We start from the raw sequence: 26,562 nt of genomic DNA, 5'->3' as shown, positions 1-26,562 counted from the left end.
GAGGCTATCTTTTAAGACTAAGTAATTTCCTCAAATAATTTTCCTTCAGTTTTAAAGTGAATTTCTATCCTGTATGTAGTTTGCAAATGATCAAACTAAAACTTTCTTTAATACATTATAGCATTGCAATAAGACACTAATATCATGGCTGATCAGGCAATTGTATTCTAAGCCACTGTTTGCAGATGTTCATTTTTGCTGGTAAAATCATGGTTTTGGCTGAATGTCTTGTGTTTGTTTTTGAGCCAAAGGTGAATTTTTCAGAACATTTTATTTTAAAATAACTACTGCTTTGGACAAATAGCTGCATGAATAATTGTTTGTGATTTTCCCTTGTGCAGAGTGCAACTGTGATGCACTTGGCTCATTGGACAATACATGTGGGCCTAGTGGTCAGTGTCGGTGCCGTAAAAATTATGCTGGACTTCGATGCAACCAATGTGCTCCAGGTTATTTTAGCTATCCCAACTGCTTGCGTGAGTAACAGCAGTTCCTTCTTTTGCTTTGCTTTCCTTTTGTTTTCTATTATAAAGAAAAAAATCAGTTAATTCCCTCAAAAGCTTTTCCATGTAAAACTGCAAGAATCAAAGCAAGAGTGAGTGTCATTTTAGGCAGAAACAGTAAATGGTTCTCTCCTCCCCCTGTTTATTTAGCACATCGTATATAGAAGCTCTGTGGGGCAGGTAGATGAGGGTACCACTTATAGTTCTTAAAAGCCTCATTAACCTCTCAGGCCTTGTCTAGATTGGGATTTAAAGTGTCATGTTAACTAACATGTTTTAAAAGTCTAATGTAGACAATGCTTGCTGCCTCTAGCAATTCTAACTTGGTCAATAGTTGGGGTGGGGCAGGGGCAATAGGGAGCCTCAGCTTTAACTCAGCTAGTTTGGTGTGTATTAAAGTATACATTGCCTAACATCATGTGTCAACATCACACCTTAACTCCTAGTCTACATGAGACCTAAAAGGGCTTGATCCTGCAAACCTACTCATCTCAGTAACCTTACTCACCTGACCAGTTCTACTGATTAGACCCAAAATGAATTATATGACTGATATTACAGAAACCTAGAGACAGTAAAGTTATCAAGTAGAATGAAACATTCAGACCCCGTCTACACTGTAATTAAAATCAGGTGTTTAAGTACTTTAAACATGGTTGTTATGTGCGTGGTTATAGGTGTGGTGGTCACGTGCCTGGTACCACTGAGCATCATTAACAGAGATATTTGTTTCCTGAGAATCAAAATTTATTTCAGATTGGCAGTACCAGAGGAGCTATATTGTTTTACAGCAGGGGTGGGCAAACTTTTTGGCCTGAGGGCCACATCGGGGTCACAAAATGGTATGGAGGGCTGGGTTGGGAAGGATGTGCCTCCGCAAACAGCCTGGCCCCTGCCCCCTATCTGCCCCCTCCCACTTCCCACCCCCTGACTATCTCCCTCAGAACCCCCGACCCATCTAACCCCCGCTGCTTCTTGTCTCCTGACCGCCCCCTCCTGGGACCCCACCCCCTATCCAACCCCCCCTGCTCCCTGTCCCCTGACTGCCCCAACCCCTATCCACACCCCTGCTTCCTGACAGGCTCCCTGACCCATCCAACCCCCCACCCCTTGCTTCTTGTCCCCTGACCACCCCCTTCTGGGACCCCTGTCCCTAACTGCCCCCCCAGGACCCCACCCTCTATTCAACCTCCCTGTCCCCCCCTCCTGGGACACCCCTCCCATCCAACCCCTGCTGCTCCTGACTGCCCCCCCCCCCCGAACCTCCGCCCCATCCAACTGCCCCGGAACTACCCACCGGGACCTCCTGCCCCTTATCCCACCCCCCTCCCCCTTACCATGCCCCTCAGAGTGGCAGGACAGTCTTATTGGAAAGCCTGGGAGGTGGGCGGGCACAAGCCGTGCTGCCTGCACGGCTGGGGGGACAGTGGGGGAGGAGCTGGGGCTAGCCTCCCTGGCCGGGAGCTCAGGAGCCAGGCGGGATGGTCCCGCGGGTCGGATGTGGCCTGTAGTTTGCCCACCTCTGTTTTACAGTATGGCTATAACCACTTCTCAGGACAAAATTCCAACAACTTTTAGGGAACTAATTGCTACTCTACAAGAACAACTGTATTTAACAGTTTCAACTTTAGACACTGATCCTGCAAAGAAATATGCTTAACCTCACACACACCGAGTAGTTTGATTCACTTCAGTGGGACTACTCACAATGCGTAAATTTAGCATGTGTGTAAGTCATTTCAATACTGGGGTCAATAGTGTGAACAGGAACATGAAGATGACCACAAATGTGACTGCTCTCTGGGTAAAAGGCAAGACCCCCTTTTTAGCCCTTCCTAGTCAAGGTTTAAAGATCTGATGTTAGAACATAGTATGTGCTATCTCAGTTTTAAATCCTAGCCTAGAAAAAGCCTTTGCCTTAAGCTATATGTAACATTAAACAGAACCAGCAAACAAAAACCAATCCCCACTTCAGTCTGCCCTTGGATTGAAGCAAAGAACAGAAGAATGAGTGCAGTGAAGTTCCTGATAATCCTAACTGCTTCTGTTAAGAAGGGAAAAATCAAATCATGTAACTCGTGTGTGAAATAAGGCACTCAGATTTCATATTGATGGGTGCATTTTTTTTTAAACAGTCTTATTGCAAAGAAAATCAGGAATGTTCCAGATAAGTAATGTTAAATTTTAAAACTTCAGTCCCGAAACAGGTTATTTCTTACTAAATGTAGCTAGAATCTTACCAAATAATGATTTTTTGTTCAGCTTGTCAGTGTTCGCCCCATGGTTCCTACCAGAACACATGTGAGTCAACAACAGGGCAGTGTGAGTGTCGAACAGGCATTACAGGGCAGCAGTGTGACAGATGCCTTTCAGAAGGCTACAGTTTCCCCTATTGCCAAGGTAAGGTTTACGATGGAAAATACTTGATCTTGATGTAAAATGCATACATTTTTACCATTGTGCTCCCCCGAGCACTCCACTGTATAGATAGCTCCATAGAAACATGGAACATGTACAGGACACATCAGGGAGATGGACTGGATGATCTAATAGAATCATAGAATATCAGGGTTGGAAGGGACCTCAGGAGGTCATCTAGTCCAACCCCCTGCTCAAAGCAGGACCAATCCCCAACTAAATCATCTCACCCAGGGCTTTGTCAAGCCTGACCTTAAAAACCTCAAAGGAAAGAGATTCTACCACCTCCCTATGTAACACATTCCAGTGCTTCACCACCCTCCTACTGAAAAAGTTTTTCCTAATATCCAACCTAAACCTCCCCCACTGCAACTTGAGGCCATTACTCCTTGTTCTGTCATCTGCTACCACTCAGAACAGTCTAGAGCCATCCTCTTTGGAACCCCCCTTTCAGGTAGTTGAAAGCAACTATCAAATCCCCCCCTCATTCTTCTCTTCTGCAGACTAAACCATCCCAGTTCCCTCAGCCTCTCTTCATAAGTCATGCGTTCCAGTCCCCTAATCATTTGTTGCCCTCCGCTGGACGCTTTCCAAATTTTCCACATCCTTCTTGTAGTGTGGAGCCCAAAACTGGACACAGTACTCCAGATGAGGCCTCACCAATGTTGAATAGAGGGGAATGATCACATCCTTCGATCTGCTGGCAATGCCCCTACTTATACAGCCCGAAATGCTGTTAGCCTTCTTGGCAACAAGGGCACACTGTTGACTCAGATCCAGCGTCTCGTCCATTGTAACCCCTAGGTCCTTTTCTGCAGAACTGCTGCCTAGCCATTCAGTCCTTAGTCTGTAGGAGTGCATGGGATTCTTCCATCCTAAGTGCAGGCCTCTGCACTTGGCCTTGTTAAACCTCAGATTTCTTTTGGCCAGGTCCCTCTGTATCCTATCTACCACTCCTCCCAGTTTAGTGTCATTTGCAAACTTGCTGAGGGTGCAGTCCATGCCATCCTCCAGATCATTGACTATATTGAACAAAACCGGCCCCAGGACTGACCCTTGGGGCACTCCGCTTGATACCGGCTGCCAACTAGACATGGAGCCATTGATCACTACCTGTTGAGCCCGACGATCTAGCCAGCTTTCTATCCACCGTATAGCCCATTCATCCAGCCCATACTTCTTTAACTTGCTGGCAAGAATACTGTAGGATACCGTATCAAAAGCTTTGCTAAAGTCAAGGAATAACACGTCCACTGCTTTCCCCTCATCCACAGAGCCAGTTATCTCATCATAGAAGGCAATTAGATTAATCAGGCATGACTTGCCCTTGGTGAATCCATGCTGACTGTTCCTGATCACTTTCCTCTCCTCTAAGTGCTTCAGAATTGATTCCTTGAGGACCTGCTCCATGATTTTTCCAGGGACTGAGGTGAGGCTGACTGGCCTGTAGTTCCCTGGATCCTCCTTCCCTTTTTTAAAGATGGGCACTATATTAGCCTTTTCCCAGTTGTCCGGGGCCTCCCCCGATCGCCATGAGTTTTCAAAGATAATGGCCAATGGCTCTGCAATCACATCCGCCAACTCCTTTAGCGCTCTCGGATGCAGTGCATCCGGCCCCATGGACTTGTGCTCATCCAGCTTTTCTAAATAGTCCCAAACCACTTTTCTCCACAGGTGGCTGGTCACCTCCTCCCCATGCTGTGCTGCCCAGTGCAGCAGTCTGGGAGCTGACCTTGTTTGTGAAGACAGAGGCAAAAAAAAAAAAAAAAAAAGCATTGAGTACATTAGCTTTTTCCACATCCTCTGTCACTAGGTTGCCTCCCTCATTCAGTAAGGGGCCCACGCTTTCCTTGGCGTTCTTGTTGCTAACATACCTGAAGAAACCCTTCTTATTATTCTTAACATCTCTTGCTAGCTGCAACTCCAAGTGTTATTTGGCCTTCCTGATTTCACTCCTGCATGCCTGAGCAATATTTTTATACTCCTGCCTGGTCATTTGTCCAATCTTCCACTTCTTGTAAGTTTCTTTTTTGTGTGTTTAAGATCATCAAGGATTTCACTGTTAAGCCAAGCTGGTTGCCTGCCATATTTACTATTATTTCTACACATCAGGATGGTTTGTTCCTGTAACCTCAATAAGGATTCTTTAAAATACAGCCAACTCTCCTCGACTCCTTTCCCCCTCATGTTATTCTCCCAGGGGATCCTGCCCATCAGTTCCCTGAGGGAGTCAAAGTCTGCTTTTCTGAAGTCCAGGGTCCGTATTCTGCTGCTCTCCTTTCTTCCTTGTGTCAGGATCCTGACCTCGACCATCTCATGGGAACCTGGGTGGCAGTGACCATTGACTTTTGCTTCCCCTACTCATTCTTCCTGGTTTGTGAGCAGCAGCTCAAGAAGAGCACTGCCCCTATTTGATTCCTCCAGCACTTGCACCAGGAAGTTGTCCCCTACACTTTCCAAAAAGTTCTTGGATTGTCTGTGCACCGCTGTATTGCTCTCCCAGCAGACAGCAGGGTGATTGAAGTCTCCCATGAGTCTTCCATAATAGATCTTGTTTATTCCTCACTTCCATGTTTCATAAACTACACTGTGGGAATTTGGCACTCTTTAGCTGGTGGCATTGTAGATTTAGGAAAAATACCGTTGGTTATTCATCAGAGGGGTAGCCGTGTTAGTCTGGATCTGTAAAAGTGGCAAAGAGTCCTTGGCACCTTATAGACTAACAGATGTATTGGAGCATAAGCTTTTGTGGGTGAATACCCATTTCGTCGGATGCATGTAGTAGAGATTCAGTTACTCTTTTTCCCATCCCTGCCATATTTTTGCAAAGAATCCTGATGGTTACATATAAAAATAAAAGTTCTAAAGTATGCACTGATGCTAATTATCCTTTTACACAGTCACCATTAAAGACTTCAATTCATTTTAAAATATCAAGATCACCCCTGGGCAACCTTATTATAGAAAAGTTTGGAATTTGCAACTGCTCCATTGCTTCATTTACAAAAAATGATCATATGTTTATTTTTTTTATTACATAAAGGAGCAAACAATGACTGTGACCCTGCTGGTACTCTTGATTCCCATACTGTAAGTATTATATTTTTGGCATTTACAATAAATGTTAATTGATTCACTATATCTGTAATTACTGAATAAATTGATTTGGAATTTCTAAATATTATAGATGATTTCCTAACTCAAGAAGTGTTGCAACAGACATGGGGGGAATTCTATATTACACACCTAGTCTTGATAGAGAGGAACTGGTCACAGAACTAAAAATTAATGACAGGTTTCAGAGTAACAGCCGTGTTAGTCTGTATTCGCAAAAAGAATTAATGGTAGCTTTGGTACAAGTGATCGTGACTTGCACAAAGTAGAGCAGCAACAAAACCTGAGGGAGCTTAGTAAAATTGGCATAAAAGCTAAGCTGTTTGAAATTGTGTGTCACTCTATAACCAAGCCAACATAAGATGCTGTGGGAACATAGCTAAGGCTTAAAACAAAAGCTAGCAGAAAAAGTACGGCATCCATTAAATGAGCAAAACCAAAAACTTGTTAAACTTCTCTTACCTGCATATAATAAAAACACACCAAAACACGCCCCCTGAATAATGATTCCCCAATTATTCTACCATTTCAATCCAGTAAGGGACAAATACCATTGTTAGGATTGTTTTTGTTAATATACTTTAACGCCTTCTTATTCTCCTTAACGCTGGCGGCCACAGATTTCTACTTGCAGACCTTTGCTTCCCGTCTCAATTTTCTACAACTTCTACCTTTGGATTTAGGGTCATTACTGTCAACTTCCCCTTTCTTCCATTGGTAATATATTTTTTAATTTTTATAGCTGCCTTCACTTCCCCTCTAAACGAGGTCTTTTTTAAAACCAATATGGCCTTCTTTCTCAATTTGTGGGATTGTGGCTTCTTGGGCATCTTCTGAAGTGCTCTTAAGCAATTCCCAATAGTCATTCTATATAAAAAGGGAAACAAGGAGAACCCAGGGAATTACAGACCAGTCAGCTTAACTTTTGTACCTGGAAAGATAATGGAGCAAATAATTAAGCAATCAATTTGGAAACACCTAGACGGTAATAAGTAACAGTCAGCATGGATTTGTCAAGAACAAATTGTATCAAACCAACCTGATAACTTTCTTTGACAGGGTAACAAATCTTGTGGATAGAGGGGAAGTGGTAGATGTGGTATATCTTGATTTTAGTAAAGTTTTTGATACTGTCTCACATGACCTTCTCATAAACAAACTAGGGAAATGCAACCTAGATGGAGCTACTATAAGGTGAGTGCATAACTGGTTGGAAAACCATTCCCAGAGATTAGTTATCAGTGGCTCTAAGTCAAGATGGAAAGGCATAACAAGTGGGGTCCCACAGGGATCGGTTCTGGATCCAGTTCTGTTCCATATCTTCATCAATAATTTAGATAATGGCATAGAGAGAACACTTCTAAAGTTTGTGGACAATACCATGCTGGGAGGGGTTGCAAATACTTTGGTGGATAGGATTATAATTCAAAATGATCTGGACAAACTGGAGAAATGGTCTGAAGTAAACAGGATGAAATTCAATAAGGACAAATGCAAAGTACTCCACTTAGGAAGGATCTATCAGCTGCACACACAGAAATAGGAAATGACTGCTTAGGAAGTACTGTGGAAAGGGATCTGGGGGTCATAGTGGACCACAAGCTAAATATGAGTCAAAGTGTAACACTGTTGCAAAAAACCAAACATCATTCTGGATGTATTAGCAGGAGTGTTGTAAGCAAGACATGAGAAGTAATCCTTCCGCTCTGCTCCACACTGATTAGGACTCAACAGGGGTACTGTGTCCAGTTCCGGGCACCACATTTCAGGAAAGATGTGGAGAAACTGGAGAAAGTCCAGAGAAGAGCAACAAAAATGATTAAAGGTCTAGAAAACATGACCTATGAGGGGAGATTGAAAAAAATTGGGGTATTTAGTTTGGAGAAGAGAAGACTGAGAGGGGACATAACCTTTTATGTATTTGAAAATGATTACAAGGAGGGAGCAAAAAAATGTTCTCCTTAACCTCTGAGGATGGGACAAGAAGCAATGAGCTTAAACTGCAGCAGTGGCGGTTAGGTTGGACATTAGGAAAAACTTCCTAACCGTCAGGGTGGTTAAGCACTGGAATAAATTGCCCAGGGAGGTTGTGGAATCTGCATCATTGGAGATTTTTAAGAGCAGGTTAGACAAACACCTGTTAGGGATGGTCTAAATAATATGTAGTTCTGCCATGATTGCAGGGGACTGGACTAAATGACCTCTCAAGGCAGTCCTATAATTCACATTTTTCTGATTAAATTCTTCCTCCCAGCTGATATGTCTCAATTATTTTCAGCTTTGTCAAATTGGCCCTTTTAAAACACCAAGTACATATACTACTGGTTTGGACTTTGTTTGCACGTTATAATCATGTTATGACAAACCTTGGCAGGCTTATGCATTTTAAAGTTTACTTTTATTGTTTATGAGGTGTTAATTGTTTTTAACTATATTTCACTAAATGTTAGTGACTGCAGATTGGTGAAATTTAACAACATTTAGCACATAATACTATTTAATATTTAATTTTAAGCTATTAGTTGGGTTTGTTTTTATATAATTGTTTAGTTTTAATACAGTTTTTACATATAAACTACTACTATATAGGTTTTCACTTTCTCATAATTTATACTACAGATAAACAGATTTTTTGGATAAGAATGTTAATGGTTAAGCTTTATTTTATATTTACTGCTTTTTTGTGGTGCTGGGTTGGTTTTTGCTTCCAAAACACACAGCCATCTGAAAAAGAAAATATAACCTATTGTGGCTTCTCTTTGGAGCCTTTATGAGATTTTAATTAAATAGCATGTTTTATTTAATTTGTTTTACGATATACACTACATGTTACGTGGGAATGCACTTTCTTCTTATAGTGCAATCTTTACCCTTTATTTGCCATAAAATTGTTAGCCATATTAATTTTTATATGAAGTGCTTGTAGAATTTTCATCTACTCCTATCAAAGTGATAGCCTGATTATGTAGAGCCACATTAAGGTTTGGTGTTCTGAACACTTCTATTTTTGTGAGTACCCCTCCCCCTGTCTCAGTTTTCTTTCGCAGCCTTTTTAGCTGCTATTTTATTAATCCGGAAGGATTTAGAGTCTCTTCCTACTGTCCTGGTTCTGGCCATCCCTGTCATAGCCACAACCATATCTTCTAGTCCTTATTTTAAAAAGTGTTGAACTTCATAAAAACATTGAGGTCCTCAAATGATTAAATGCTAAAAAGCAAAGCCAGATAACACCAGCTACTTGGGTTCGACATAAGAGGGGGAAAAAAAAAAAAAGAGAGTTAGCAAAGACTACCCAGAAACATTGACAGCTTCTCAAAAAGTGTGTGTGTGTCAGTTTTTATAACTTTGACTGAAAGATTCAAAAGGATTTTTAGTGGTATTTTTTAAAAGGCAATTCATTTTAAACATTCAAAATGGGGTTTTAGACACTAGGAGTGTTTAGGTTCCTAAAACTTTGCATAAGTACACAGATGTATTTGGTTTTTTTTAATATTTTGCTTAATGTCCCTTGTGTTGCTCTAATTATTTTTTTAGAGAACTGTACCTAGATTACATTCCCTACTTGTACATTCAGAGGCAGCCAAATTCAAATGGAAACCCCTTTTTCCCCCTTAGTGATTTTGACTAAATTGTCCATACCACACATCCAAAGTTACACAGAAAACCTCTTCCTTTATTGTATATACATTTACTATACATCACACATTTTGGGATTGGCTTGGTTACTTTGTGGGAACCAATCCCAGTACTGCATGCTTTGTCAACTAACTGTGTAGGACTTATGCTTTTCCTCATCTCACATTCTGGGCTTATTTTGTCCACTGTTACCAGTTCCCTGGGTATTCACTCTTATCTTAGCTAAGATAGGCATTCTGTCTGATATATTACTAACCTATCAAAGCACAAACATTCTGTTTCCAGTTTGCTGTTCTGTTTACCTACTGTACCAATGCAAGACTCACCAGCACAGCACCTCCTGCTGGTCATCTTGGGAATTAGCTCTTTCCAGCCTTCAGAGTACCCTCTGCAGGCCAGTGTCTCACCTGCCACTGGCCCCATGTCCCTCCTGGACCCCAGAGGCCTTTTCCTCAGGGTTCTGCCCCAGCAGTACCCCCACACTCTGGGTCTTCCCTCCCAGGAGAACCCCCAACCCTCTAAACCCACCTTGCCTCAGTGGCTACTGCCAGTCATCATCTAGCCCCTGCTCACTGGGGCAGACTGCAGTGTAATGGACACTCATCATTGGCAAGGGGTTAGGACCTCCTGCCTTTGCCTGTCTCTGGGCTGCTCCTCTGCAGCACCAGTACCTTTGTAGGCCTTCACCAAGGCCTGCAGCCTGGGGTTTTACCAGGCTGGAGCTTCCGCACTCGTCCACCTCAAGTACCTTGCCCCCAGGCAGCTAGCCCTTCCCACTCCAGGACTAGAGTGAGACTCCTTGCTTCTGGCCCACAGCCCTCTTATAAGGGCCAGCTGGGCCCTGTTTGAGCTGGCCACAGCTGTGGTCAGCTACTCACTCAGCTTCCCCCAGCTGGTCTCACTCCTCTTCCCTCACTACAGCCCTTTCCAGGGCTGCTTTTACTATTGGCTCCCCAGGGCAACCCTCTCCCAGGGCTGTTTTAATCCCTTCAGGGCTAGAGCGAGGTGACCACCCCGCTACACCTCCCTAATCCTGTCTCCCAAGAAATAAGGCCACATCCATGTCTGACTCATGTCAAGCCAGGCCTACAGTGTTATAATATGGGACTTCACTTCGTCAACGAACCCGGGTGCGCTTTCCTGGGCCCAGTGAATTTTAGTGCACTAAAGCAAAGATGTTTTTTCCCAAGAATTGGCATCTATTGTTTAAATATCAATATAGTAAAAGTTCTGTATCCTGTCTTCTGGATGTAATTTAGCATGCTTCCTTTTGAATACTACGTAAAATATCCTTTTTGGAGATAAACAAGAATGATGTAAGCTAGTGCTTTCCCCCTTTGTTGCACATTATTCACATTCCTTAGAGTTCCATAGTAGGAAGAAATCTCAGTAGTGCCTCATTGTTCAAAGAACATTCTTTTCATTATTTAAAATAATCTGAACACTGGGATGCCCAATGTTTGATTCTTTTCTGCCATCAGGGCTATTGTCGGTGTCTGCAGCATGTTGAAGGTCCTATATGTAGCAGATGCAAACCACTTTACTGGAATCTGGCCAGAGAAAACCCTGATGGATGTACAGGTAAGATTTCGTACATGCATTTCTTCAGGTCATCAAAGATAGTTAAACTCTTTTTATCGATCTTCGTCAGCTATAATTAGTGACACAAACCTTCTATGTTGGTTATTGTATCGTAACAGCAGATTTTTCATACTGCTGACATTTGGTACCAAATTACCCATGATTCTTACACTTGTTTTCAAAACTCAGACCCTATCCTGGCACCAACATTTGATGATGATGTCCCAAATTCTGCTCTCAGTTACATTGGTATGAATCAGGTGCAATCCCATTGTGACTTCAAAGGCGTTATGCAGACTTTACACCATTATAACTTAGAGCAGAATTTGCCCAAGAGTTTGGAGAAAATGTTCTTTCTCCTCTGATAGTGTATTCTCCTAAATTATCAAGGGTGAGAAAGCATTCTTATTGGCTTCACAATTTGCACAGCCTACCGTTGTTTATGTCTAAGTAAGATCAGTGTGACAGCTGCTGTTAGTGAGGATGTGGTGTACCATCTGTTTTTAAATTGCAGAGCAACAATTTTATTTTTAAAGTCCCACTTCTTCCGTATGTTTGTCTTCTAGTGGATTGCTTCACAGCAACCTCCCAATGGTTGGAAAGATGAGATATATAGCCAGCTCTAGAGCTACCACCACTGTCTTTACAGCACTGAATCCAGATATAGCTCAGTCTGTATCTTCTCCTCAGGGACAGTCACATCACCTCTCCATAGTCCCAGTGTCAGTAGGGGCACTTCCATGACTGCACAATGCACCTATGGCAGCAAAGATGGTTCCTGTGATATTTGTCTCATTTCTATTTCATGAAGCATGCTGTAATTGTCCCAAAGGGTAGCACTGCAAAATAAGGAATAGTCAATCACTCTGGCAGAAGGAGCTTTTTCTCTCGCCACATAAGTACCTCCAACGATCAGAGCAATATCATTCTTTGTTCTGTGTAGAATTCCTCAATCTCAATTCAAGTTTGTCTTTGTCAAACACAAATTGGAATATTTCAGACCAGTGTGTGGCTGGTAACTCCCAGTTATGTACGGGAGTAAAGGACACAAGAAGCCCTCACCTTTCTCCCTTTCCTTTTCCTCTCCCCTCATCCCATTATGCTCCTACAATTCAGGGACTGGCCATAGCTGTATTTCCTGTGCTTTCCTGAGGGAAGGGCTTGCTCTGTGCTAGCATCTTCTGGAGTGCAAGGCATCAACAATGTGGCAGTAGGGAGGTAGTGTCATAGCCTGGCCTTACTCGCTTTCTGCTCTCACACTTGCCAAAAAGCAGTGTATTCTGTACCACTGAGAAGTAGGTGTTCCTCCTTCATGTCTTAGAACTCCAGAAGGCAGTGTGAATTCCAGAGGAAAATTCACATTAATGCTCAGTGAATCGCTATTTCAGATTCTGTTGCTTTTGGTCTAAAGCAGAGGTGGGCAAACTACGGCCCGCGGGCCACATCCGGCCCACAAGACCCTCCTGCCTGGCCTGGGAGGTTAGCTCCCGGCCCCTCCCTCGCTGTCCCTCCTCCCCTGCAGCCTCACTGTGCCGCCGGCACAATGCGCTGGGTGGCCGGGCAGTGCAGTTGCAGAGCCGTGGCTTGACCCGGTGCTCTGGGTGGTGTGGCTGTAGCGCCGCCAACCACTGGTGCTCCAGGCAGTGCGGGACAGGGAGCAGGGGGGGTTGGATAGAGGGCAAGGGAGTTCGGAGGTGTGGTCTGGGGTATGGATGGGGCAGGAGTCCCGGAGGGGCCATCAGGGGACAGGGAACAGGGGGGTTGGATGGGGCAGGAGTCCCAGGGGAGCCGTCAGGGGTTGAGAAGCGGGGGGATGGTCGGATAGGAGGCAGGGGCTGGGCCATGCCTGGCTGTTTGGGGACACAGCCTCCCCTAACCGGCCCTCCATACAATTTTGGAAACCTGTTGTGGCCCTCAGGCCAAAAACTTTGCCCGCCCCTGGTCTAAAGGCTTCCTAGGAAGGCGAAATTCAGGTCAATGTGTCTGTCTTCACAGAGTGCCAATGTGATGTGACGGGAACACTAAGTGGAGTCGGAGAATGTCAGCAGGTAAAGAGAAATTAAGGTTGCATAAAAAGGAATTATTTTAACACTCGGTCAGGTAGAATTCTAGAAATGGTTATTGTCCTTGTATGGACAAATAACTGGTGACATTCCAGATATATTCTATAAAACTTTCCCTGCACGGTTTTTAGGGTCTCGAGCACATTTCCTTTAGACTGTTTGTTCAAGGTGACAGATGGCAATAGTAATATCCTGAAAATATCTTCTTTGTTCTGGTCAGGATTTTTTCCCCTTCTGAATAAGAAATATTGAACAAAAAGTTGAAACCATCTTGATCAAATCATTTTCTCCGCAGAAGAATGGTGACTGTCATTGCAAGCCTGATGTTTGTGGAGGTTCCTGTGACACTTGTGAAGCTGGCTATTATGCTCTGGAAAACAGGAATTACTTTGGGTGTCAAGGTAAAATGGAAAATGAGTGTTTCTAACAGAGTAGTTACACATGGTAAATAAAATGTCTTTAAAATCCCAAGGGTCACATTTTCAGAACCAGGCCTCTGTTTGAACACTAAACCACCCGTATGTGCATTTTTTTACACTATCACTTGTGAGTGCATGTCATAAATGTAGAAGTGCAAACCCCAGTTTTAGTGTGCAGACTGAGCTCATTCATGAGCAATTAGTTTTGCTCCTGAATATTCTGTCATCTTCCTTAAGGCTCTCTGCACCAATTAAATCACCTATTTCCATCTAAAGGGACAGAGAACAAGGCACTTGTTTCTATAGCATACAGAGCCTCTCCGACAAAGGCTGATACCTTTCCTACTCCCCACTTGGAGGACGTTTAAATGAAGTGGAAAGCCCTGTGAAGTGAAGTGAAGACCTAAATATCACAATTAAATAGACTTTAAAACAAGATATTTGAAAATTATTTTTCCTTTTACTTTCCTTTCGGGACCTTAGATCAGGGTTATTTGTTTCTTCTGATGCCTATAAAAACTGCAGTTCCATGGTGTGCTTAGCTGTTTGTAATGTCATCAGCTGCTGCAGGAAAACCGTGAAATGCTGAATTCAGATCCTAGCAGACTGTAAACTGCTTCCCCCCCATCCCGAGATGTACTTGCATGTCATTTTAAGCCTTTTCTGTTGGGGCCTAGCCCAAAATATGTTGAAATTGCTGGAAACATCCCCGTAGACTTCATTGGGATTTGGATCAGTCCCTTAATGATTTGAGATTTTAAAATATATTTTTAGATCATTTCAGTTCTTTAAGCAATCCCTTCTTCAGTGTATGGAGTTATAAATTATGGCCAAAATGATCAAACCTAGATGATAAAAGTAAAGTACCTAAGTAAAAGTGGTCTGATTGTCAAAGGGTTGAGCACCTAAAGTTTCCATTGATTCCAAGGAGATTTATGGGTCCTCAGCGCATCAGAAAAATAGGCCACTTATATTTTGATGTGTATGTAGAGTTAAGAACCTTGAAGCATTCGGCTTTGCATTTTTTGACCTAGATATACTTTTAAGGATGTCCTTAATTTGTGACTGAAGTCCTGTTTGCTGTATCAAGTCCATAGTTTATCCAGTATTTTTTCAAAAATTATGTATATACAGGTATATGATTATATACTGTATATAATTTTTGTACCACAAATCAAAATATTGTGGTAGCTGTCCCTCAAAAATAAACTCTGTTTTGTATTTTACATGCATTTGTTCTTTATTTTCTTAAAAAATAAACTGCCACTGTATTCCCACTGCATGCTTATTTTAACCATCATTATAGAAATCCGTCCCATTGAATAGAAAAGATGAATGCTTATATTGGTAAACCTTAATCACAGCAAACAGTAAGTGTGGCTTGTGTTTACTATTTAATATTTTGACCAGGAAAAGAACCCCTCATGAGAAACTAGAAATAACTGAAATGTGTACAACTGTATCAACATTTGTTTCAAAATCTCACAAGGGAGTCTGAAGGGGGAAATTTGCATTGCCACTTAATGGTTCTCAGCCTATTTACCATTATGGGCGGCATATGCAGCCCGCAACATGTTATGTGGGCCGCATCCAATACTACCTGTACGGCCTTGAGGATGTCACGTGGGCTGCAGCTGTGTGCTGATTAGGCCACAGCTTGAGAACCACTGAATTAGAGGAAGTGAGGTGTGCTTTCTGGTAATGTTTATTACATTTTCTGATGAAAAATGAGGCTTCTGTTCTATACCTGATAGGCTGCCAATGTGATGTCGGAGGATCTGTCAATCTTGTGTGCAGCGAGCCATCAGGTGCCTGCCAGTGCAGAAACCACATAGTGGGAATGACCTGTCAGAAGTAAGTCTTGCTGAGACCTTTAGGCTACGTCTTCACATTTAGTTGGGGTGTGATTCCCAGCTTGCATAGACGTATTCGTGCTAGTCCTGCTTGAGTTAGCCGTGGTTGCACAGGCAGCGGCGAGCCCTGAGCACAAACCCGCTCGGACCCCTGGGGTACGTACTTGGGACATCAAGCCCCGCCCACCACTTGCCACTGCCCGTGCTACCAAGGCTACACTACTGTTTATAGTGAGCTAGCTGAAGTAGATTTAATGTATGTCTGCACAAGCTGGAAATCGCATCCCAGCTCCAAGTGCAGACGTAACCACAGTTCATGCTTCAAAACAATCGTTTAAAACTGCCCAGGATTGCTTCATTTTTTTCCACATGTTTTGTTGATAAATTAGCTGGTAGGTTGGTCTCATTACTCACAAGTGGTGAGGTAACACATGAATTTGTCAGATGACCCAAAACACAGTTACTTCCAAAATGATATTTGAGGGGCAGTCAGCAGTTGTAATTGTATTTTGTTGGTAACAGTATGACTGCTGACAGGGAGGTGTTACAATGTTTTTATATGGAGAAATTCAGATATTCAGAGAAAATAAATAGCTCCTCCATGTTTGTTTTTTCTTTATGAAAGGCCTGAAAAGAACCACTTTTTCCCTGATTTACACCACGTGAAGTTTGAGATCGAAGATGGTACCACTGCGAGTGGAAGAGGCATTTGGTTTGGTTATGACCCCCAGGAATTTCCTGGCTTTAGTTGGAGAGGATATGCACGGATGTCTTCCATACAAGTACGTCATTGATTCAATGCTGCTGGATGAAAATGCGGCCGTTGGGGCTTATGTCTCCTTAATATTGCTACCTGAATGTAAAGTCATGAAGGAGGTCAAAATAAAGTATGCCCTTGCTACTACAGTGGGTGAGAGACAGGAGCATACTTCAGTAGGCTTGACATATTTGCATTGTAACAAATATGGCCTGTTGATTGTTGAATAAAGCAGCAGCATCCAATCAAGAATGTGACTGTGCATGAATATTACAGTCTTGTGATTGTTTACAAGTCAGTTTATCATGAGCAGAGTCCAAGTGAGTAAATCAGAGAAAGAAAGTGTCCATCATCTGGTGTGTCTAGGGCAGGAATTAGAAGATTTGCACTGAATTCAGAGCAAAGGAATTAACAGTTATAAAACAGTAAATTTAAGCAATAAAGACTAGTTGTTCAGTGTCCTGGAATGTGTGCCTCTGTTATTAAATTGGTGCAAATTAGATTTACAGTTCTTAGAAAATTTATGTCCAGCTTTGGTAGGGTATCTGAGGACCAATTGGGCAACCATAAACTGAAGGGTAAGTACATAACCGTTGGCCAAGTCATTATTTTCATTTTTCCTCTTCATTAGTCACTCTTTGTTCATTTTTTTTCACTCTGGGGCTCTTTTTGTTAACTTTCTGAAATCACCCACATTCACAAAAGCTACTCTTTGAAGATCTGATTTCTTAACTTCCACTTTACACTGTCCTGCTTTTGTTTCATATCCACTTGACATTTTATGAAGAAGGTAGTGGAATTGCCAGGATGGGCAGGGATGCTATCCCTAGCCTCTGTTTGCCAGAAGCTGGGAATGGTTGATAAGGTATGGATCACTTGATGATTACCTGTTCTGTTCATTCCCTCTGGGGCACCTGGCATGGTCCACTGTCGGAAGACAGGATACTGGGCTAGATGGACCTTTGGTCTGACCCAGTATGGCTGTTCTTATGAATAAGTTAGACCCATATCCTGTAAATACATATGTGCATAACTTCACTTGCATGAGTAAATCTATACATTTATGCAACTATTTGTAGGATCTGAGCCTTAGATAGTTGTATCCTTGTAGGACAGCTGAATTACCTGCACACTCCTTATATCAAAGGGCATTCTGGATTTTGACATAGCTTACCCATGTCTTGCAGGGAAATCAAACAGTTATCCCAAAATTTCTTTGGGACTGACACATTGTTACATGATATAATAATGCTACAACTTTTGTTTAAGGAGACAATCTAAAAGCTTACAGTGTTGTCATTCAGTTGAAATAATTAGTCAGTGTGTGTCCTTAGCAGGAGCTGCTAATGCACTGTCATGCCACTAATGTGTTTTAATATACTTCAGTTTGACATCCAAATTTTAAAATGTTGGCCTAAGCAACTTACCCAAGTCTGTGCCAGACCTTGGTCTAGCACCCCCCCCCGCCCCCACTTTACTTTAAACACAAGACAGTCCACCCTTCCCCACATGTATCTTCCTTCTGTCTCTTCACTCTTGATTTCCTGTCTATGCTCTCAAACCTTCCCATCATGTCTCAAACACTATTCTGTCAGTAAAGCTTCAGGCTTCTTTTCCATCTGCCTTTTCTCTATCAAATATATATTCTTTTGATATTTCCTCTTCTGCTTCTCTCCCAGCCTCAGTGCTCTGAATGATCACTCTCCTCCCTTCAAAATAGTTGTAAAAGCTTTTCCTATTTTTCCATATTTTCTGTTGAACTTTCCTTTCTGCTCTCCTATTTCCTTCTGCCCTCTGTTATACTTAAAGTATTTGTATACGTGGCCTCTATAGCTCTCCCATTTCTAGATTCCCTTCTGCTCTCCTGCTTTCCTTTTTATTTTAATAAAGGGGAGAGCTATATACAAATACTCTTGTTCTCTAATGATGACCAATAAGCACATGCTCTGAAAATGGCGTGTAAGGCCTGTCCTGGTGGCATTAGCCATTAGCTACCTTTCAGAGATTAGAGAAGGTGAGGTCTTAGAAGGGGCAACCCTACTGGGTGATCTTTGTTCTGGAAGGCAGGGGAAGTGGAACGTGTGTGTGCTTGAAAGGGAGAACAGACCGAGAAGGTGGTGGTAATATAAGGGAACAGTTCCCTGGGCATGTTGAAAAGAGGGAGAGAGAGAGGCTTAGGAGGTGTGAACCATGAAGAGAGGAAGCATAAGGTAGAATGGAGGAACAAGGCAAGGGGAACCCTTGAGGTCATGCTAAGTCTGTTCATTTGCTATTCCACCACCAGTCACTGAACCACTCTGCCTGTCTGCATAAGTCTCCCACTCTGCTGCTACTGCTGTGCAAGCTTTACGTAGATAATGTGCCGTGTGAGTTGTCTTCTGGGGGCAGCATTGCCAGTCAGTGGCTGAGAAGAGGCACTTGGTTCCAGAAATGTCAGTTCATCTGAAGGGCAAAAATATAACCAGAGCCACCATGAATGTAACAGGCTAGGAGGTTTGCTGGGGATCAGAAGAAAGTGCAATGACATTCTGAGACTTCTGTGTGCTTTTAGAATTTTGTGTAGGATCCAGGACTTGGATGGGTAATTCTGGGTTATTATCCTGGAATCCAGGAATCCAGGCAACCCTTGTTACAATACATCTGCTTTAAGGCATTGTGTGAGCAATTGCAGGATTCCAACAAAGCACTGTCCACCATTCACAGCCTAGTGTCAACATGCACCTTTAATTCTGCTTTTCCAAGACTAGCTGGGTAAGACACTATTCAATATCAGTGTTTTACCTCAGCAGAGTGTTTTGTTCTATATTCTTTCGTATGCTACCATAACTTTTCTTTCCTGTTATGGAGTTTGTCCTCGCTAAATGGTTTCTATAACTTTTCTCTCTTTGGGTGGTAGTATGTTAAATAATTTACTTTCCTTTCTTCCTTTTTTTTCTCCTTCTTTTTATTTTTCCCAGCCAGAGGTGGTTGTGCCTGTCACTGTGACTTCCTCTAAGCTCTTCCACCTAGTACTCCACTATGTCAGCCTGGTTTCAAAGAGCTCTAAAGGGAGGATCTCAGTTGCTGAGGGGAAACATTTTGACACTAATTATACTTGTAAGTGAATTAATTTTCTTGTTAGGCTTGCCTGTCTTCGCCCATCATACACCAGAATCGCTGTTTCTGTACATATTTGTCTGTATATGTGCGTGTGTTTATTTTCTCTAGAAATTTAGCATTTTGCTTGCATGGCTTCTAACTGTTTATCTATTTGGCACTTTATGGCTGTTTGTGTTTATTAACTTCCATTTTACAGAATGAAGTGAGGATAACTCTGAATGTGGAAAAATCAAACCTCTACTTATTTCATGTTATCTTGAGATATATTAACCCTGGAATTGAAATGGTATCTGGCCGCATAACTGCTTACCAATCTCGGTCTGAAACAGGTAGGTAAAACGTAACGGCAGAAGAAAGCAGATGACTCAGTGTTAGATCAGAGAAGCATTTTCATACTTTCAGCCAAGTTCAACTGATAATGTCATTTTAAATGTATTGTTTTTAACAACTTCGAGTGCTATGTGTTTTTCTAGTGTACTTTGCTGTGACTAATGCTGCCTGTTTTTGCATGATGCCTATTGATTTCATTATTAATATTTTTTTAGATGTCTAGTTTACCAAATTTAATATTTTCACTACTGACATAGTTGGTTCATACTGACAGTTAGGTGAAGCTTTCAGCAAGTTTAACAGGACTCAGTTGCTTTTCGATGCTACAAATAATATTTGTATTCAAAAGCTGCTTGGCTTCTGTCTTCACGGAGTGACTAATATTTAACAATGGGTCCTGATCCACAAATGTTGGATCTGGTTACAGATGTCACCAGAATTTGGAGTGGTTGGTTTTGGTTCACGCCATTATGGAGATAACAATTCCAGATCCTCTGTGTGTGGGAGGGGTAGAGGCTAATTTTAGCGCCATAGTGTGAGCCCGAATCTGTAGACCCAGGCTCTGATACTCACTGCTGCAGAGGTTGTTTTTGCCATGCTGCTGTACTCTTAGAGACTCTGTGTGGCGACACAGCCGCACAGGCTGTGTTAATTGGGCAGGGAGATGAGAGCCAAAAGAAAATACAAAGGGTCCTGTCTGTGATCAGTGGTTTCAATAAAGAATGCTCTCTAGAGTCATTGCAATTGACTCCCATTTCTTCTCTTCCATGAGGGACACTGCAGCTATGGTATTTCTGTATTTTAACTCTGTACAAAGGAACAGAAGTCCTCTTATGTTACAGTTAGTAACTAAAATTGTAGATGCTTATCAGAACCTCTTGAGTCTGCAGAATTTGGCTGAAAATCACATGAGAACAGGCTGTCTCCTAAAATTTCCATTACCTGCTGCTTTGCGTCAACTGAAAATTCCACAGTGTTGGCCCTTTGTTGTCTTTATTAAAGCAGTGCGAGACAGATGGAACAAAAAATAAGGGAAAAGGAAGGAAATGTTTCAGAACTTTCCCAAGCTGTGGCAAAAGTTCAGGGGGAAATAGAGGTGTTTCCTATTTTTCTAAATCACTTCACTTGAGCCTAGTGAGAATGAAGAGGACAATAATCACATAGATCTATGGCTTACTATGTACATTATGTGGTGTATTCTTAACGCATGCTGAAAGATCAGTGTTGATCAGTTGTTGTCAGTCTGATTTTAGTGAATGAAAGCATTGGTCTTATGCCTTGAGAAAATTGAGTCATTTGACATAATCTAATATTATTATTAATTTATTTTTTGCTGTCAGGGGCTACTCAGAGCAAAGACATTGTCTTCCCACCCAGTAAGAAGCCGGCTTTTGTCACTGTCCCAGGAAACGGCTTTGCAGATCCATTTTCACTTATTCCAGGAACATGGATTGTCAATATTATGGCAGAGGGAGTCCTCCTGGTAAGAAAATGACTGAGACAAAATATTTTAAGTTTTTGAGAGTAGAATTTATTTGGGAGAGTTTGAGAGAGAATGAAAGGACCACCTCAGAGTTAGGTGCCAGGAAGATCCCTGTAAAGGACATGAAACTCAATAGTACAGGAGAGCACAGTGTCATTCTGGAATAAAAATTGTGAAATTTTACAATTCTGCATTTCACTTCTTTTTCTCTTATTTGAATTTCACCTGCCCTTGTTTTGTATGTATCAGACTTTTATATATATTTAGACTGTGCCTCTCTAATGGATGTACTTTTTAAAAAAATTCACAGGTGCTTTTACAAAGCTGTAATCATCACGTTTTGGCCCTATCCAGATGTCTTATCCAAAATCTGTGTCAGTTATAATTTGAAACTCTTTCCACAGAGTTAGAGCCCAATTCTGAAAAAGCCCATAAGTGTCACTTCTCTCATGATAGCAATCCAAGCTTTCATGTGTTTGATGGATCAACCCCTTAATTATTGATGAAGGTCCTATGACAGGGAATTCTCTCAGAGAAAATATGAGGAACTCCTCCTTTAATAAGTTGTTTTCTAAATGCTGCAACCTCCTTCCACTGCCTACAAAATTGGCAAACTATCCATCATAAAGATTCAGAAGTTAGTGCAAAGTATAACACAGGCAAAATGTTTCAAGTGATCACTTATGAAACACCCAAACTGTATATAATCACAATGAAATCATGCCAAAATCAACTTGTATTTTTAAACATTTTTTAGCATGAATCAGAAATGAACACCTTCAATCATCAAGCCCATGACTGTACTAAAATATATGGAATAGACTACATAATGTCTAGAGTACTATTAAACCTTGTTTCTTATCTATAATGGCAATATTTATTAGGTTTTGATGTCTGTTCTGTCCATAATTTTGAAAGGGGACTTGCTGATTGTCCTAACAAATCATATTATTTATTTTTATAGTAAAACTTCAATAAATAAAAATTTAAAATCAAATAAACATCAGTATCTAGATTAAAATTGATAGATCAGTAGAGCCAGAGTTTTAAAATGTGCCTTCTTTTTATGCCTGTTTGACTTCACTTAATTCACTGAATTTGTATGCATAATCAGTTTGGTGCGCATAGGAGAACCCTATTTGCATATGTTAGTCAAGCACAAATGTTTTTGTGCATGTAAATTCAACATCTTGCATACACAGGTGAATAGTGTGCAGAAGCAATTGTGTACATAAAGTGTTTATGTAACCCATGCTTAAACCATGTGACATTCTGTCCTCCTCTAGTGGTTTGACTGCACAGAAATTTGAGAGTCAGCTGCAGCCGTGAGCTGAGAAACCTGGGTCTCTTAGCTCAGTGGCTCTCATCCCTTTCCAGACTACTGTTCCGCTTTTAGGAGTCTGATTTGTCTTGTGTACCCCCAGGTGACACCTTACTTAAAAACTACTTGCTTACAAAATCAGATATAAAAATACAAAAGTGTGACAGCACACTATTACTTAAAAATTGTTTACTTTCTCATTTTTACCATATAATTATAAATTAAATCAGTTGGAATGTACACATTGTACTTACATGTTAGTGCACAGTATATAGAGCAGTATAAACAAGTCATATGAAATTTTAATTTGTACTGACTTTGCTAGTTTGTTTTATGTAGACTATTATAAAACTAGGCAAATATCTTGATGAGTTGATGTACACCCGGAAGACCTTTGCATACGTTTTAGAGATGTACATTTTATAATTTTCTGTGTGCTCTTGTATGAATCACATTCTTTGTTTTTAGGATTACATGGTGCTGTTACCTAGTGATTACTATGAAGCGCCCATCTTACAATTACAAGTTACAGAGCCTTGCACCTATTCAGGACGTGCTACGACAGATAAGTTAGTATATACACTTTATAATAAGCTGATTACCCTGGACTACTTTAATGATTTTCCTTTAATGTTGTAATTGGTAATTATGATATCACCATGTTTTGCTTTGTTTTAAAGCTGCTTGCTTTATCAGCATTTACCACTAGCCAGATTTTCCTGTGTCCTCGGTTCAGAGGCGACACATTTCTTGCTTGGTGGAGAGTACAGAAAAATAGCTGTCCGACAGCCAACCCCAGAGCATCCAGTGATGTCCCACATCAGTGGAAGAGAGGTCAGATTCCTGTATACATACTAACAGATACTAATTATAGTCATGTTTGTATTGCCAATTGTAAATTAGCTAATTGTAAATTTGTTGGGATCAATTTCTCTGCAAATTCATAGCGAGTCCATTAGCCTCCATGAAGTTACTTGGGATTTATAGAAGTGTAATTTATGGCATGTCTATACGGGCCTGCAGTTTGGACTAAAGGGACTACATTAGTGCGAGCTAGGGACCTTTAAGTTTGCACCCGCAGCATCCATATGGGGGAATTACAGCACTGCACTTTTGTGCACACTACCTACTCATGCCCCATTAGTCCAAACTGCAGGCCAGTGTGGACATGCCTGAAGATCAGAATCTGGTTCATCGACTAATATCACACATGGCTGCAATAAATATACAACTGTGATGTAAGTGAATGCTTTAGTCTATCAAAGGTCAAAAGGTTTTGTAAAGAATCCTTCACTGAAATCCCTCAGCTAATTCATGTACTGTCAAACTGTCTGTTTTAGAAACAAATTGTATCATTGAGCAGTAACAATAACACACAAAAGTAATGTAAAATTTAGCATTTTGTGATTTCTTAGATATATATATGTACATCTGTGTACATTTGTTTTATTAATGGTTGCATTTTTTAAAAAAAATCAAAGAAGCAGAACAATTATGCCAGAGTATATCCATTAAAACAGGGTCACATGCTTTATCATATAAAGTTTTGTAGTAGTACATTATTGAAAAAATATAACACTAACCTATATGATCTAATTATGTACATGGGAACAACACATAAAGATAATGACTCCTTTTGTCTCCTGTTAATATCCCCTGGCACAGCTCATTCTTGAAAATCTGTGTTGAAGCAGGAACAGTCAAACACCAAAAGCCCTGATCCTTCTAACACTTATACATGTTCCTAGCTTTAGCCATGTGAGTTCTCCCATTGAAATCAAAATGACTAATCACATAAACGGATTCATATACATACTTAAGTGTTCACAGGATCAGGGCCTAAGGGAATACTGATGAAAATGCTAACGTTCAGAAGAATTATACTGAATTCAGCAACAATAGAAGGTGTAGCTGTATAACACTTTTCATGCCAGTATCTCAATAAATACTCAAATTTTAAAATTTTTCAAGTTGTTTGCTTAGGACTCCAAGGAAAACTTCATGCTTCAGAAAGTGCTGTTGGTTATTTATTAGATAACAACCTTCTTCTCAGCCCAGCATTTTGTAAGGAGAACTGGAGGCTTTGTCTTTCAGTTGAGACATAAAAACAGTATTGACCTGGCATTAAAAATTCCATGTGGAGAGGAATGATGATAGCCCCATGTCCTGGCAAAATTTCGAAAAGTACATTCTACCTATAAAAATTCTTTCTCCTATTATGTCTACTGGATAGAGTAAGATTCTTTTGTCCAAAACTGTCATATAATATTCCTGGCACTAATATAAGGGCAGGTGTTTCCAGAGATGGCTGCATTTTGGTGGCAGGCATAGTAATCTCTGTATACCGCAGTTTTATTTCTGAAAAGCAGCTTAATGTTGTGAAAAGTAATATATAAATTGAGTGATTTTTTTCCCCAATGATGCTAAGCTTATTTTCTTGTTGAATCTCCAATAGGTTGATTTACAACTGAGACTGAACATTCCCCAAGTCGGTCGCTATGTGGTAGTTCTTGAATATGCTAATGAAGATGATCAATTATACACTGCTGAAGTGATAGTGAACAGTCCTGGGCCTGTCCTGAAGGCCAGAGTGAACATATACAGCTGTAAATACAGGTAGGGATTTCAGAAATAATTATAGAATGGTTAAATTATCAGGTGGAATGGAATTTTATACTTTTTAATCAAAGATTTCTTTGTAATACATGTAAATTGTAGTGTATAGTTTGTTTTATTTTCTAGGGTTTTTAAGTTACTATCTGATCTGTACATTTGAATTGTGCAGTTTATATTCCTTCTCTTTATCTAGGTTTTTATACCATGCTCCATACCATGGCATATGTGCATTTAATATTACTATTACTTCAGTTAACTGGGCACTGTATCTTCACATAAAATGTTGCATCTTGAAATTTAGTTATAAATCTTTATGAATTATTAAGCACAGAGTCCCATGAGCCACACATCCTCCATATATGCATTATCTCTCCATGTGAAATGAAGGCTGCACTGCCCCTGTAGAACTTATCAGGAAAAGTTAATACAGCCAATACAGATTCTAGGCCAATATGTACAGCCAACAGACTGTAAAGGAATGGCTGCCTTTTGAATTAAGAGTGACGAGGTAGCATTTTGTTGTCTATTGGTACAAGGCTGCCAGGTGGTGGTGTGTAAGTGTTGGTCGCCCAGAGCCCTGCAGACTCAGGTTCTAGTTCTCTGGGTCCTCAGAGCTAGCTCGAAGAGAGCTAGTGCATGTCTGTCTATATAGCTGGGAAGCACCCTTTCAGCTGCTGTGTAGACGTACTCATAGATGTAACCCCTAATGCTTGTCTTATTAAATTGTATCATACCTAGTTACGGGCAATAGGGGCTTGATGGTGCCGTAGTCCTATGCAAAGGCTTCCCGCTCCTTCTCTACCCCCTGGGCTCCCCTGAGAAGCCTTCTGCATAGGAGTAGGACCCTCATAGATTGTAGCTCCAAGTACAGGAGTATGGGAGGAACTGTGTACCTGATAATGTCCCCTCCCCCTACAAACTCCGGCTCCACCCCGCTCCAAACTACTGGCCAGCAGAGCTGTGTGAGCATACAGGAGGAGGAATATGCTACACTCCAAAAAGTGGTGTATTACATTTCTTCCTGTCCCTCAGCAAGGCAGCAACCCTGCACTCCTCCTGTGGTGGCACAGCTCCACATCAGCCCTACACAAGGCTGATCGTAAAGCTTTCTGTGTGTGAGCAGGTACTCACAAAAGCCTAGCCCTATTGATGTTAGTCAGTACGGGTCCAATTCCACCACACTTGCTCCTGTTGAGTAGCACCTTACTGTACAAACCGCCCCCTTAAAATCTAGGATCAGCTAGCCTTTGTGCGCGTGTTCGCGGCTGTTCTATGCTGCAGGCTGTGTGTGGCAGTAGAATGCAGCAGCTTTCTTAACTACTGAAGAATGTTGGCTCCTGAAAGAGTGTTTACTAAGTACATTGTTACC

General features: G+C 41.4%; 1 protein-coding gene across 5 annotated transcripts in view; it reads left to right on the top strand.

Moving 5' to 3' along the window:
• LAMA3 (laminin subunit alpha 3) overlaps window positions 1–26,562 on the top strand; it is a 185,984-nt gene that overhangs the window by 75,670 nt on the left and 83,752 nt on the right. For 2 of the 5 annotated variants that reach the window (XM_043539735.1, XM_037892741.2), the window contains exons 15-27: window positions 342–476; window positions 2,766–2,903; window positions 5,965–6,011; window positions 11,153–11,252; window positions 13,248–13,300; window positions 13,611–13,716; window positions 15,489–15,588; window positions 16,213–16,369; window positions 19,640–19,772; window positions 21,114–21,256; window positions 23,046–23,146; window positions 23,258–23,411; window positions 25,033–25,193. In XM_043539735.1, coding sequence (XP_043395670.1) covers window positions 342–476; window positions 2,766–2,903; window positions 5,965–6,011; window positions 11,153–11,252; window positions 13,248–13,300; window positions 13,611–13,716; window positions 15,489–15,588; window positions 16,213–16,369; window positions 19,640–19,772; window positions 21,114–21,256; window positions 23,046–23,146; window positions 23,258–23,411; window positions 25,033–25,193 — 1,528 coding nt within the window. Of the gene's footprint in view, window positions 1–341; window positions 477–2,765; window positions 2,904–5,964; window positions 6,012–11,152; window positions 11,253–13,247; window positions 13,301–13,610; window positions 13,717–15,488; window positions 15,589–16,212; window positions 16,370–19,301; window positions 19,441–19,639; window positions 19,773–21,113; window positions 21,257–23,045; window positions 23,147–23,257; window positions 23,412–25,032; window positions 25,194–26,562 lie in introns of those variants that run through there. The other 3 variants (XM_043539734.1, XM_043539736.1, XM_043539737.1) reach the window with 3 other exon arrangements.

Source organism: Chelonia mydas, chromosome 2 (assembly GCF_015237465.2).
Source record: "Chelonia mydas isolate rCheMyd1 chromosome 2, rCheMyd1.pri.v2, whole genome shotgun sequence".
Taxonomy (NCBI): Eukaryota; Metazoa; Chordata; order Testudines; family Cheloniidae; genus Chelonia; species Chelonia mydas.
This window is presented reverse-complemented; position numbering and strand designations above follow the sequence as displayed.